General features: G+C 38.3%; 1 protein-coding gene across 3 annotated transcripts in view; it reads left to right on the forward strand.

Moving 5' to 3' along the window:
• The window catches only part of kcnq5a (potassium voltage-gated channel, KQT-like subfamily, member 5a), a 112788-nt gene that overhangs the window by 71609 nt on the left and 26570 nt on the right, over positions 1–14609 (forward strand). For all 3 annotated transcript variants that reach the window (XM_087850057.1, XM_087850056.1, XM_087850058.1), the window contains exons 2-7: positions 7678–7768; positions 9780–9906; positions 10471–10646; positions 12560–12685; positions 14101–14211; positions 14369–14464. In XM_087850057.1, the coding sequence (XP_087706183.1) occupies positions 7678–7768; positions 9780–9906; positions 10471–10646; positions 12560–12685; positions 14101–14211; positions 14369–14464 (727 nt within the window). The remainder of the gene's footprint in view (positions 1–7677; positions 7769–9779; positions 9907–10470; positions 10647–12559; positions 12686–14100; positions 14212–14368; positions 14465–14609) is intronic.

Raw genomic sequence — 14609 nt, forward strand, 5'->3', positions numbered from 1 at the left:
CTTTTTCATCTCTTTCTGTCATCTCTTTTGGCTCTTTATCTACCGGTGTGCATTTGTGTGTGTGTGTGTGTGTGTGTGTGTGTGTGTGTGTGTTATATCATTCAGTGACACCTGAGAGGTCCACAGTAGGTCCAGAGAGAAAGTAAAAGAGTGGGCAGACAAAAAGACTGAAAAGAAAGAGTTGCTCCCCTTACCATCATCTCTATCTCCCTGTCTTGTTTCATTTCAGATGTACCGATCAACCAGGACTTTCTTATTTGGAGATATAGTATTTATAGCTTGAGCTGTGTCTTCCCATTACAGCCACAACTAGCCCTGCTAGCTGCTAACTCCTATATTGATTTGTGGGACTCAGTATTTCCCCTTCAATCCACCACCGAGTTCTCTGCTGCTCTTTTGTTTCTTGTTTCTGTTTCTTTTGTTTTGTTAACTTGACACATTATGAGGAACATCATGTACTTCTCCAAAGTGAGTAGTCTCGTCAGCTCTCTCAGTTTGTCTTTTTCTCTCCATTTCAATCTTTTCCCCTCTGGTTCCACTCCCTTGATTGAAAGGGTATGCATGGCTGGCACAAAAAGAAAGAAGGAAATAGATAATGATACCAGACAGCATTGTGTGGAAAACCTTGACCTCTCACGTACCCAATCTGTCTCTGTCTCACACACACACACTCACAGACACAGAAACACACCACACTTTCTCCATCCATGCTCAGATTCTTATTTAATTATAAAAACATCATGCGTGCACTCTTACTTGGCTGCTCCCCACACTTGTTTAAACCAACCGTATCATGTTAGTATGCGCATACTGCAAGCTTTTACATCTCACAGACATATCTGTGCCTCACACACAGATGCACACATCTTACCATAAGCTGCTTGATGACTTTAAACCTTCTTCCACTTTCCATGTCCAGTCAGAGACAAATTATTATCCACAGAAAAGAGAAAAGTCAAGTGGTCCTCTCTCCAGTGTCAAGACTATATCTGCTTTGTTCGTATCACTTTATAACTTTTTGCACTGATGATTTCAGAAATTTAGTTTACTTTACACATGAATCTGAAAGTGGGAAAGTAATTTCCCACAAATAAATCAGTTGAAATCCTTCTAGTTACCTGTAAAGTTGGAGGTACATATTTGGAAGAAATAACAAATTGCGTAGCTTTAAATTTTTTCTATACGCACATAAAACCTTAAGTATGTTATATCAAGATCAAGATCAGTGTTCAGGTGGTTCATTTTCAAGAAGGAACAACTTTTAAAAGTCATCAAATTGGAAACTGCTGTGCAGCTACTGTTTGTTTCCAGTTGTAGCCTACTTACCTTGTTTCTATTTTAAGATCTCATGTTTGTAATGAAACCGCCCTGGGAGTCCACTCTGCAAATCTCCAGGGAACTGATTACTCACATACTCACCTCACTCTCCTGGCTTTTTTGGCATTATTGTCAGCTTGTGGAGGAGTGTTAAAGGTGTGTGTGTGTGTGTGTGTGTGTGTGTGTGTGTGTGTGTGTGTACAGTAGTGCAGTTCCTCAGATTGTTCATCAGCAGTAAATAAGTCTGTGTCATATGCACCAAGGGGGTCAAACTATCAAACCTGCCGTCCTCCACTGACAGTGTCAAGCACCAACTTAACCACATGTTGGTCTGACAATGTGATGCAGAAGTTGGCCAGCATGCAGTGGAGCAATCTAATAAACAAAGTTAGCTAACATTTAACAAACTGGGACATCCACCACAAATGTTCTGAAGAGGAACACTGTGAAATTGAATGGACTCTAAACATTTGGTGCTAATGTCAGTAAACAGCAACGTTTTTAGCAACAACAACTATATGAACCATATATGAGACGACACACAAATCGCCTGTTAGGTTAATATTGATATTAATTAATATTGCTTTTGTGCCTGAGTTGGATATAGAGCTATGAGGTGATGGAAAACTTGTACTTATGCAAATATCTATCATCAGGGATAGCTCAGTAGGTAGAGTGGTTGCCCCATGATCGGAAGGTCGGGGGTTCAACTCCACTGAACAGCTACCCTGAGGTACCCCTGAGCAAGGTACCGTCCCTACACGCTGCTCCCCGGGCGCTGCATTGGTGGCTGCCCAGTGCTTCACTGGGTGAATGGGTTAAATGCAGAGGAGTAATTTCCCTATGGGACTAACGCATACACATTGAATCAACTCTAATTCTTTCGTTTAAACTGAGCCAGTAACATTAAAGTCTTCATACTAAACACAGAGGCGAACTGTTCAATCTTTACAAGAAATGCCATACGATGGAGCATTTTGCAAATGCTAAAAATATGTCTTTCCAAACACTTACATGAAGATGACTTCAAGCAAGGACAAGTTTCACAATTGCTAGTCCGCTGCCAACATCTATTAAATTCTCAAAGTCATGATCATGAGTTTTTTAATTTAATTATATCATTTGAGACAAGTAGCTGCTTTAAAACCACTGGATCTGTTTTTCACAATGTGTTGTTAAACATTTGGAGATAAAGTATCTGAATTTCAGGAGCAGGACCACACCTCCAAACACGCCCCTTCCAGTTCTCATCTATATATGTTCCCCCAATTCTCGTTTACGTGCCCCACCCTCCCTGAACTTTTTAATTCTTTAACTTCTTCACTTCTATTTAATACATGAGGATCGGCCCGGGAGCCACCGCCAGTCAGCTTCGAGGCCTTCCCCAAACATCAGCTCAATTCATGTCCAAGCCTTTACCTTTATCTTAACCTTTATTGCTGTCAAACATAAAATAAGGACATGGGCCCAGCAAGTGAAACGTCTGTTTTATAAGTTATTTGCAATAGTATCAGCATTTTCTCAATAGCCTTAACGAAAACTAAAAATATATTTAATAGAGAGTCTTGCTTGAGATACTTGTACTGAATACATACTTGTTACTGCATACTCAGCTTTCTCAGAATGAGCTGCACAGATCTCAGCACTTCTACTTTATTTGTGCAGCTATTTCTAAAAAGTGGCAAATTCACCAAGGAGCTGTTATCAACTATATCTCTCATCAGTTCTTCCTTGTTCGTCATGTCTGCCTGCATCCACTGAATAATTTCATCATCAGCCGATGTCCGACAAGAGATGCAACAGATGGAAGACACACACTGTTCCTGGATGCTTGAAGCAATGTTGATACTATGCTGATTTCAGATGAGTGATGTAAAATTATGCCACTTTTAAAAACAGAAAGCCAAGAGTTCATTAGAATTTTTTTCATTATTCATAATCACACGGTTGACTCAGAAACCCGCAGTCATGCCTTCTTCTCATCAGCATGTCTAAACAATAATCATCTGATGACTGAAATTACAGACCCAGTACCTGTCCACCAAATGGTAAAGAGCTGTCTGATGGGTGATCTTTGCATCTCCTCTCCTCAAAAATGAAAACTGCTGCCATTGTAAATGTAGCGTGGAGCGTTCATCGAGAATGCTTCTGCTTGTGTTGTTATAAACATCAAAGAATAATAACGTGTTTCCAAAATTATTCATATAGTCCCCGATTGTAAATTGCAGGAACTATTCACTCTGATTTTGCCAAAGGCTGTAATCAAGGTCTCCCATTGCTCTATTTTCACACAGTACACTAAACCGTTCACTCGTTTTATTTATTCACTAAAAGCCTGGTACTGAAATGTTATTAGAAAGAAAATATACTTGAAACATGAGGATGAAAAATAAAACCATCTTGAAAATATGCAATTGTCTAATACAAAATAGCCTTAGAAATGACATTTGGACACTGAAATTTAGCCAGGCTTCACTTTACTAAGTCAAGAAATTTTGGAGAAAAATTCTTTAACCAATTTCAAATCACATCACAGTATAATTTGTACATGTCATTGCTTCTAAAATGACATGCTCTTACAAAGAGTACCAATGCGAACATGCAATGTGCTAGTGATGCATTTGTAGGTTTCTAAAATGTAGTGTGTGGAAGAAGGCCTACATATACACCACTGCATGCAGACTTTAGGTGTCTCTGAAAAACTTTTGTAAGTCAATTATCAGAGTGGCGTGTTTAGTGAAGCTATCTGTGTTTCCAAAAGGTGTCAGATTGGCTGAAAGGTCAACTAGATCGCAAGACAAAGAAGAGCACTACTGCTTACCTCTGAAGTTACAAGCCAACTTCTGCGATATTACTTTCTAAAATGTTCTGAAACCAGTGCACATGATTCAGAAACTCTTTTGTCTTCATATTCATAATTTCCTGCTGAAATCCAGGACTCACCAGCCTAAATAAATAAATAATTTAAAGAAACAAGCATTCATAGCATTCTAGCAATGAAAAAACATGTTGTGCTGCAACATTAGAGGGAGAATTCTTTAAATAGCCACACTTGAAGGGTGTGTTACAAGCTAGGATATATTTTGCTCCATAAAGTAAACATAAATGAGACAGGAGAGGAGTGGTAGAAGTACACATACATAAATGCATCCATCCAATCATTCAAGGGAAGTTGATCTGGTCTCTTCCATAAACAAGAGATCTGGAACATCCCACACTGCTTTTACAGAAAGTGTTTTTGGAGTCTTCAGGAGTAATTCTCCAGGCTTCTTGACAGACACTCCAAATCTCTTCTTTGAATCTTTGCTGCAGCTCGTGCTGTCATCATGATCCCTCACTGCTCTTGGCAGTTCATGACTGATAGTGCTCCACTGTGTGTTCTTCCATTGTTATGCTGTTACTGCACTGCCATTATGTTTGGGATCATTGATGATGCTGTTGCCAAGCAGATATTTTCTCAATAGTATTACATGGTGGCTCAAAATGTGATGATCCTTTGCTGCATTCATAAAAACATAATTTTGTTTACGCTGTTGTAGCCAGCTCTACTGATCTCCTCCAGGCATATTTATTTGAACCAAAAGTTCACATTTGGGTTCATCATTCTATAAGACATGTAGTTACTCATTTTCAGTCAAGTTTTAATGTAATTTGGCATACCTGTCAAATGTTACATTTCCTGTTTCCCTTACTTAACAGTGGCATCTTGACAGCCACTGTTATGACCCCTGGTTGGATTGAGGGAGTAATGGGACAGCCACAATAATTTTGAGTCCTTGTGAAAGTGAAGAAAATTATTCAAGATTGTACAAAATGTGAAAAGGGACCATTAGGTTGTGTCTAACATAAAAGAACCTACATGCGAAAATTACCTAGTCCTCTGTCTCCCACCACAAACCTTTTACAAACAAAAGAATTGCTCAAGAGCAGCACCCCAGGTGTGCCAAATAGTCATCAGCAAGGAGAGAGTGAGAGTCTCTCCACAGGTAGGTTTCCTTTATGGGAGAGTCCTCAGTCCTGGTTGGTCCTGATACAATGACATAACCTGCCATCTAGTTTCTTAAATGGAATTGGATTGAGTTAGGAATGACCATGATCCTAACAGGAAATACTTTTTTTCAAAGATAAGCTGACTGATTGAAGCCAGTCAGCGCATCATTTTTAGTGGTCAAATTAGTGGGTTGGCAAACAAAGCCAAAGACATTGCCTGGGAGTGTGTTGTCACTGCAGTGAACGAGGTGGAGCAGAGAGATAGAAATGATCCACCGCAAGCTTGGACACTTCCCAAACTGCTAACGCCTAACAAAAATCATCAGGAAAGTCATGTTAAAACCTGACCTGTTTCAGACCTGGTCTAAAGGATTACCTATGCCTGGTTTTTTATCCTGACGATCTGTGGTTACACATACAGACACACCAACAACACACAAACTTCTCTATCATAACTGGATGCTGTTTTTAAATGTGTTCTTCATGCTGTCTGTCTGCATGACAGTAAAGAGCTATTAGACAAGGAGCCGGTATCAGATACAGATGTGTGCTGGAAGTTCGAACCATCAGTCCTCTGCTGCTGTGAAGCATGCAGCCAGGTACACACATAAGCATTCACCTCACTTTTCATATTCCTTGTGGATCCTATGGAAAATAAATCCTGACATCAATTATACAAGGAAGCCAGAAGAGAGAAAATAAAATGCGTCCAGAGAAACAGAAGGCTGAAGGAAGGAGAGATTACAGTTGGAGGATGGGAGGTGAGGAGGGAAACAGTGTGGGAGGGACCAGTAAAAAATTTGGTATATTAAAGAGACAAGTAAGAGCGAGGGTCCCGAAAATGAGAATGGGAATAAGACTGGAAAAGAAACCTTTAAAAAATCTGTGGGAATGAGACCATAAACACATAAATATCAGAAAGACAGATGGCATCTTGGAAAAAAACAAAAACAGTTCAGAGTTACTCTGAAGAACGGTGGGCTGGGACTGCTAGTCGGTGCATATGTTGCCTGGAAGCTGCCTTGTGAATTTTAATTTGTATTTGCTCATTAACCAAGTTGCCATATGACTTACAAGAGACTGAGTGGTTTCCTTGCAGGCACCAGTGATGTAGTTTGAGTCTATATTGTCATTTGAAACAACGCATTAGAAATTGGAGTGTTTACTCTGAGTACGTCAGAGTTATTCCAGATCCATACCCCACAGTTCCACTCTGATTATGACTCAAGCTTTACAGTAACGATCAGAAATCAAATTACAAGGATGTGCAGAAAGTTGGTGTGGCAGGGGAGGATGCTAGGGATAGAGTGAGATGGAGGCAGATGATGCACCGTGGTGACCCCTAAAGGGAGCAGCCAAAAGAAGAAGAAGAAGAAGAAGAAGAAATTACAAAATATTTTTTTTCACGACTGGATTCAGTTTTGGATTGACATACAGACTGTGTCATATCAGCTCTGACATACAGATTTTCCAGTGACCCCCCTTTATATTGATATTTTAGCTTTTTATTTGTTTCCTGTGAAATATAAATACTAAGCTCAGTGTCTATATAATCTCTATGAGCCAAAAACTCAGGCTTCAGCGAGCTCTAGATGCTCAGTTTCACACAATTTTTGTATTCTTGGCTCTGCATGATACAAGTGAGAGTAGATATATCTAAGATAGATCACTAACTAAGATAACTAAGATCAATAACTAAGATAAGATCACAACGGAATAGAATTAGAACAGAATAGAATTCAACTTTATTGTCATTGCACACGTCACAAGTACAAGGCAACAAAATGCAGTTTACATCCATCCAGAAAGTGCTTTGAAATGAACTGAAGGGCCATTGTAGACCAGATAAGGATCATTGAAGAAGGAAGAAACAGCTCATTTCAAACAGGAAATCATGCCAACCTGCTCTAGTAGAGTAATAAATATATTAAGCTGGAAATTAATATAATGGCTCCCCTTTAAAGGGATTATTCTTCACCCTAGGATAACTAGTCAACAACAGAATGTACAATCTTTTGAGGCCTTATTGTTACTGTGATAACCATTTCTTTGCCTTCCCTCCATTCACTAAATTACAGTGCTGTAATAAAATAAAAGATGCTGAAGCTTTAAACATTGTTTCGTCAGAAACTAATAAGGCTCTTAACAGTTTAAATCCAGATTGTAGCCTGGTGGGGGGGAATAATCACTTCCAGAGAATCCCTGAGCTAACGAGTATAAACCTTTACGAAGATCTAAATCACCTTTATTACACATATATGTTTTGTATTAATATGTGTGTGTGTGTGTGTGTGTGTGTGTGTGTGTGTGTGTGTGTGTGTGTGTGTGTGTGTGTGTGTGTGTGTGTGTGTGTGTGTTTTGTCTTCAAAGGTTTATCCTGGTATTCGGATGTCTAGTTCTCTCTGTGTTTTCCACCATCCCTGCTCACCAGGAGTTCTCCTCGCACTGCCTGCTCATCCTGGTAGGACACACAAGAAATCAACCACACACAAATGCACCTGCACTGACACATACATGCACAGACACACACGCTCATACAAATCGTTGGACTCAATAGGTATGTGTCTCCTGGAGAGTGCTTATTGGGTTTACATTATATGATTTTATGATAAAGTCATGCAGTAAAATAACTGTGTGTGTGTGTGTGTGTGTGTCTTAATCAGTTTGTTAAGTCAGTCAGTTTAACAGTGTGTACCTTGGACGTGCTTGAGCAGAAAACAAATCTGTCAGCTGAGATAGTGATAAAAAAAAAAAAAGATATTGCAAAAATAACACAAAACAGTTTTACTTATTGCACAACAGAGATATTCATGAAGTGCTCATGGTGAAGCTCACTGTGGATGACTGACAGATCACACAGTGCACCATTATACACAGTATAACCAATTTCATATACCGGTAACTACTTTTTGTTAGTGGAGCTGTAGTGGCATACAATATTTTTTCTTCCTATTATCTGGATTTGGTCTGATTCTTTAAAGGAACGGTTATTTCCAGTCATGAGACTTGCATGAGAAAAGTGAAAGGAAAGCAGATAGCTAAGGTTAGCATACATTTGAAAAGCAGACTTTCTAAATCCTTGTAAAGCTCACTGATTATCATGGGGTATCCTGTTGGCTTACTCTGTTATACTGAGTAATTACTTTATAACACTTTTATGTAAGCACAGTGACCTTCTGGAGTTTTGTCACTTTTTTAACCTTTATTGGTTCATCTCTTTAGATTTTAGCTAAAAGCTGGCTATGACTTTATGTTTCATATGTCAAAGTTGTGTACAGCAAGATACTCTACGTATGTTGAAAAAAGTGTTTGGCTACACCTCTTAATCTTTGAATTTAATTGTTTACAGTCCCAAAGGTGATTAGAATCACACACCTAGCAATGCAGTCTGCCTTTACAAAAATTTGTGAAAGAATGGATCTTTTAAAAGAGCTCAGGATTGGAGCATGGTACTGTAATAAGATAGTAATAATCAGATCAATAATAATCAGTTTGTGAAGGTTCCTCCCTCCTAGATATTCCACGATCAAATGAAATGGTATAATTGCAAAGTTAAAGCCTTGATGGAACCAGAGCAACTCGGCCATCAAGTTACAGAGCAGGGTCGCCAAGTCCCAATGCTCTGAAGACTCATTAACTGGAAATTTCAAAACCTCTGGCATTTACAGCAACACAAAAATATTATATAATAATATAATAATAAACTTTATTTAAAAAGCACACTTAAAAACCAAGGGTATGCCAAGGTGCTTAACAAGTAAGATAGAGAATAGGAGGAGGATAATAGAAATAGGACCAAAGCAAGTGCTAAGTATGCAAGCAGGTAGCTGTCACTGATACATAGGAAAGCAACAGGTACAGAGCAAACAAGAATTTAAATGAGCATAAAAGTGCATAATATAAAATCATAAAAGAAATATTAACTAGAGGGAAAGGCAGTAAAAATTGTCTTTCTTATTACAGACATCTTTACTACCAAAGCAAGAAAAGCACAAGTTTAGCCATTAACCGTGTTAATGGCCTTGTAACACTGAATTACCACTGTAAGTCTGACTAGTGAATCAGTCTGCATTATGGGAAAAAAACAAACAAACAAGGACCTGGCACACCTTAATGGTAAACAGTCATTAACAATGTTGTTAACTGCACCTTTTCTTTTCCTGTCAGGAACATCAAATTGTTTCATGTAGTGACTGTAAATTACCCTCATTAAAATGCATAAATATACAGTGATTATAGTGCAAGTGATGATTTTTATTTATTTTATTTTTTTTACAGATTTACCTTTTTTGACTTTTTGAAAAAAGCAATTGAGAGAATAACTTTTTAAGTCTATCTTTATGATGCTACGAGGTTCAAGCGTGAACTATTGTGTGTGCGTCCTGCGAGAGTTTGTGATGATTGTGGTGTTTGACTATTTTTATGATGCTACAAGGTTCAAGTGTGTGAATTATTGTGTATGCATCCTGCAGGAGTTTGTGATGATTGTAGTGTTTGGCCTGGAGTACATCATCCGGATATGGAGTGCTGGCTGCTGTTGCCGCTATCGAGGCTGGCAGGGACGTCTCCGCTTTGCCAGAAAACCGTTTTGTGTCATAGGTAGGTCTGTGTGAAGATGTTGCTATGTAACTGTACAATTTATGAATGCAGCCATTCACAACTCCAAACAGTTTAATTGTGTTTGTATAGCGTTCTCTTAATATCTTCCCTGTGATGTTACCTATAATTTCTTATATAAACAGGTTCATAAGTAGGAAGTTATACTATTGTTGCAACAATGTTGATAAAACTTGTCTTCCCTTAGTTACTACAGGTACAGTTATCACTGTCACAGCTATGGGTAGAACATAAAAACACACATTTTTAAAAGACTGCAGTTCTCAGTTCTTATTTTGGAGTTCAAGCAAGGAAGACGTCAATATTCTCGGGAAATTCAGTGAGACAAATACGTATGATATCTTAAAGCTGTAGCTACAATGACAAACAAAGACTTATGTAAACATGTAAATAAAAGGAAAACAACAGCTTCTAGCGAATAAGTAGCTGTTTTAAAGGTGACGGATGGCAGGTTGGATGGATTTAGAAAGTAGGTGAGTCAACCACAGTTCCTGTTACTAATATTGTGATACCCATGACCTTTAATTTCCCTCTTTTACTCCCCAGACATCATTGTACTTATCGCCTCAGTTGCTGTGGTTTCAGCTGGTAGCCAGGGTAACATCTTTGCCACATCTGCGCTGCGTAGCCTTCGCTTCCTTCAGATCCTGCGCATGGTGCGCATGGACCGTAGGGGAGGGACCTGGAAACTACTCGGATCTGTAGTTTACGCACATAGTAAGGTAGGGCTTCTTTTAACAGTCATTTCAGGAGTCTATCTACAACTAAACGTATAGAGAGGTGTTCGGATCTGTGTGTGTTTGTCTAGATCACTAGGTGGCCTGATTTTGTAGGTTTGCTAATGGTGGGTGTTGCTACATTTGCTAACAACCCACCTCCTTTATTGTGTATTACAAATCCCTGTTGTATGTTAATTAAACTAATATAGTATACAAAATGTAATTAATCACCTAAATTATTTCAAATACAGAAATAAACCTATGACTGTTTCTGCAGCTGAAGTGGAGCTGGCTTTAAACTACTTTGTATCAGACTTACTGGAATGACTGTTTACACAAACCTTAACTTAAAAGCTTGAAAGTATTATGTAACTTTAGCTGTCAAAGAAGTCTAAAATGTGACTGGACATTTTACTTGCTCGTTCCACTGCTGAGCTGCCTCTTTGGACTGGCCCCAGTACCTACTCCAATAAAGCTGCAGTGTCACCTGCTTAAAAGGGCAGCAGAGCAGTTCGTCAGGGCCACTTTTGATTTAATGTGAGCAGCCTGCCGCCATTTCCGTAAACCTTGTTAGTGCTTAACGGAGAGATTGCACATTGGTCATTCTGCTCTTCTGGTTAACTACAAACACTTGCAGTTCATTCTGAGACTTTGGCTTCTTCAGTTTGAGTTACTAAATATGTTTATTTAGTGTAGCTGGGGACGGGGCCAGTGGTTAGCTTCCTCATCCAAATGTCACACATGTAGACAAACTGTTTGTTTACACACATTCACTTGTGAATGTTTTTGGTTTTGCTACTGAAACATCTGTAAACTGTGAATATGACTCTTAGATGAGGAGTCTCTTATGTTTGCTTCTTTGTTTATTTCTTTTTTAAAGCAACCATGGGCCCTTGGTTCTCCTCTTTTGTTGTGTTCTCTGTTAACACTGTTACTCATTAAAAGATTAAAATCCTGCCTTTAGCTTTTTCCACTGTTAATGTTACATCCCCTTATCCCTGGAGAGAGCTGGGGTCATTACAATTATAAATAAAAGCTGTGTGGATAGAAAAGGCACAGTTAATTAAAGTACAATTATTCTCACTTTTGTGCTGCACAAAAATTGACGTTGTGCAAATATATTCTTCTACTGAATAATAAACTGTATATAAAGGATGGGCTTAGCCGCCAAGTCATTATCCCATTATTTTGCGGACTAATGGGTGATCCTCTTGAAGCTTCGAGTTTGTGTTTTGGTCATTGCTAATGACAAATAATGGTTGAATTTGAAGAATATTTTAGCTAGCAACAAAGTACTTTGATATCAGCTTTACTGTGTATGGGACTATCGTTTCAAAGCCAACATCCTTCTGTAAGACTTGAAACTTGCAGTGAGATTTTACATCAGCAAACTGAGCTAATTAGAAACTGTCGCATTTATTTAAAATAGCATCAATTCAATGTTGTTGAGTTGTTATAGTGCACCTGACAATCTGTTAGTGCTAGTTTTTAATCACCATTTTCACATGTACTTTATAAAGTATGCTATTACTGTTCTGATTGATATATTATATGCAGATGTAATTTCTTTTATTTGCCAGTTGCATGTACTCCTGATATTGTGACCATCCGTCTTGTTTATGCATTTATGTTCATATTTATTTTGTACTGTATTCACTGTTGGTGCAGTGAACTTTAAATTGACCACATTTTCATTGAAAAATATTGTTTTTTTTTTCTCCTTACCACAAACCAAGTTGAAAAGTGGGGGAAAAGATAATAATGTTACTTAATGACTTATGTGGAGTGGTGAAAATCTCAATAGGGAGCGATTATATTCAAAAGAAAACTATCTATATCGTTCATCATGTTTGCAGCACAAGGGTAGAAATCATCTTTATGAAAATATAAAAATCTTTTATCTGTATTTCTTGCAGGAGCTGGTGACTGCCTGGTATATAGGGTTTCTGGTGTTGATCTTCTCCTCCTTCTTGGTCTATCTGGTGGAGAAAGAATTCAACAAGGAGTTTGCCACCTACGCCGATGCTCTGTGGTGGGGCACGGTGAGCACATGGAGATGCACACTAACCTGGCACACGGCATGCTGTAAAACACAGCCGGTTAAAATTATTTTAGTCCAACTGTAGGGTTTTGAAACTGTTTTGAAAAAGCTTTGGACTGATTAATTGATTTTATTTCAATGTTCATGGACCAAAATAGTACAAATCTTTTTGTCCAAGCCTGTAATCTCTGAAGCTCTTTGCTAACATTCTTAATGAGACAGTCCTGTTTGTGACATCCTAAAGTCTCAGCTAAAATAACCATAACTTAATTGAATGACAGCTGAATCATTTATATTAACTCTTAAAATGAACTCTTAACTCTTAAAATATTTCAAACCCATCATAATTTTTTCAGATGCAAAAAATAAAGAAAACTTTTGTCGTTCTGATCTTGCAGCAGTGACATATTCCTTTTCATAGTTTGTCTGTGACCTTAATGACACCTGCAATACAAAAACAAGGAAAAATGGTCTTTAAATTCACACTTGGCTGGCTATACCGCACTGTTTCCTCCTTTGAAAATATGGACACAGACAACACACAAACAAGAAACGGCCCAATCAATAAAGTCAATTTTCTCCTGCGGCCAGGTGCGACTGGCCTATTCGGCTTGTGGGAATAACACACCATGGTCCCACATGCTGCGACCTTGGAGAAGATTCTGTCTGGTAGACACTAAAAACTGTGGCGTTATACTTGCTAAAAGCTCAAGTTTAGATACATTTCACTTTAAGGTGAAAAAACAGAGATCCAGAAGCCAGTTTCACAGATTTAGAACCTTCATTTCACACAGCTTTCGGAATGCTGAGGATATTTTCCTTCACACTGATTAATCTTTTATTCCCTGGTTGGAAAAATCTGAACATTTGGGAGATGCACAGCGTACCATTCAGCAGATGTTGATGTTCTTTAATTCTGTTTAATAAGTGCATTTGAGAAATGGGTTTGAAAGTAATTAACTCTTGTCTTTACCGGTTATTGAAGATTATAAAAATTATTAATATCACTTATATTTGGAAATTCATTTGAAATGAAGTTTAACAAATGATACTATAGCCATGTAGATAGGAATGTGGTACCTTAAAGGCAAGACGTTTTTGTTAAATGTAATAAAATGATGTGAACTGCTTCTGTGCACGTTTCAGTCTTTGTAAGAATATCAGTTAAATTTGAGGAAGTAAAACCAAAAAGCAGACAGTACATAAACGTGCACATCTCAGTCTCTACTTGTACACTTTTGCAATACTGTGAATGTGATGCATGCTTTGATGTTCATATCTGTTGTGTATATGAAAGCGTTGAGCCTCTTTTATTTCAGCGTGCAAAAATATAATTTCCTTCATCCTGTGAGTTAAATTGTATAAATAAAATGATGTTGGCTATGATTATTTGAGTAGTGTCCTCTGAACTTTCAGATCACCCTTACAACTATTGGCTACGGTGACAAGACCCCACAGACGTGGACTGGGCGGTTATTATCAGCGTGTTTTGCTCTGCTGGGGATCTCCTTCTTTGCCCTGCCAGCTGTGAGTAAAACATCGCGGCACAATGACTGATTACACTTTCTGTATTTCTTCAAAATAATCTGTACATATTACACAAATAAGAGCAGGCGCTTTTTTTCTCCATGGTGAATTTTCTTCAAGTTTAAATTCAATGTGTGTCTTTGTTTTCTCCACATAGGGCATCCTAGGTTCAGGCTTTGCCCTGAAGGTGCAGGAGCAGCATCGACAAAAGCACTTTGAAAAAAGGAGGAACCCAGCTGCCAGCCTCATCCAGGTAGATACTCAGACATGCAGAGAACAAACACACCTCACCTCGACTGATTTTTTTTTTCAGCAGAAGCAGCTGAGTACCAGTGTGAATAGAAAAAAAAAATTCCCTTTATGTGAAAATGTTCATGTGTAGTTCACGTCCGTTTTGC

The sequence above is a fragment of the Neolamprologus brichardi genome, chromosome 13 (assembly GCF_056152115.1).
Source record: "Neolamprologus brichardi isolate AB-2024 chromosome 13, ASM5615211v1, whole genome shotgun sequence".
Taxonomy (NCBI): Eukaryota; Metazoa; Chordata; class Actinopteri; order Cichliformes; family Cichlidae; genus Neolamprologus; species Neolamprologus brichardi.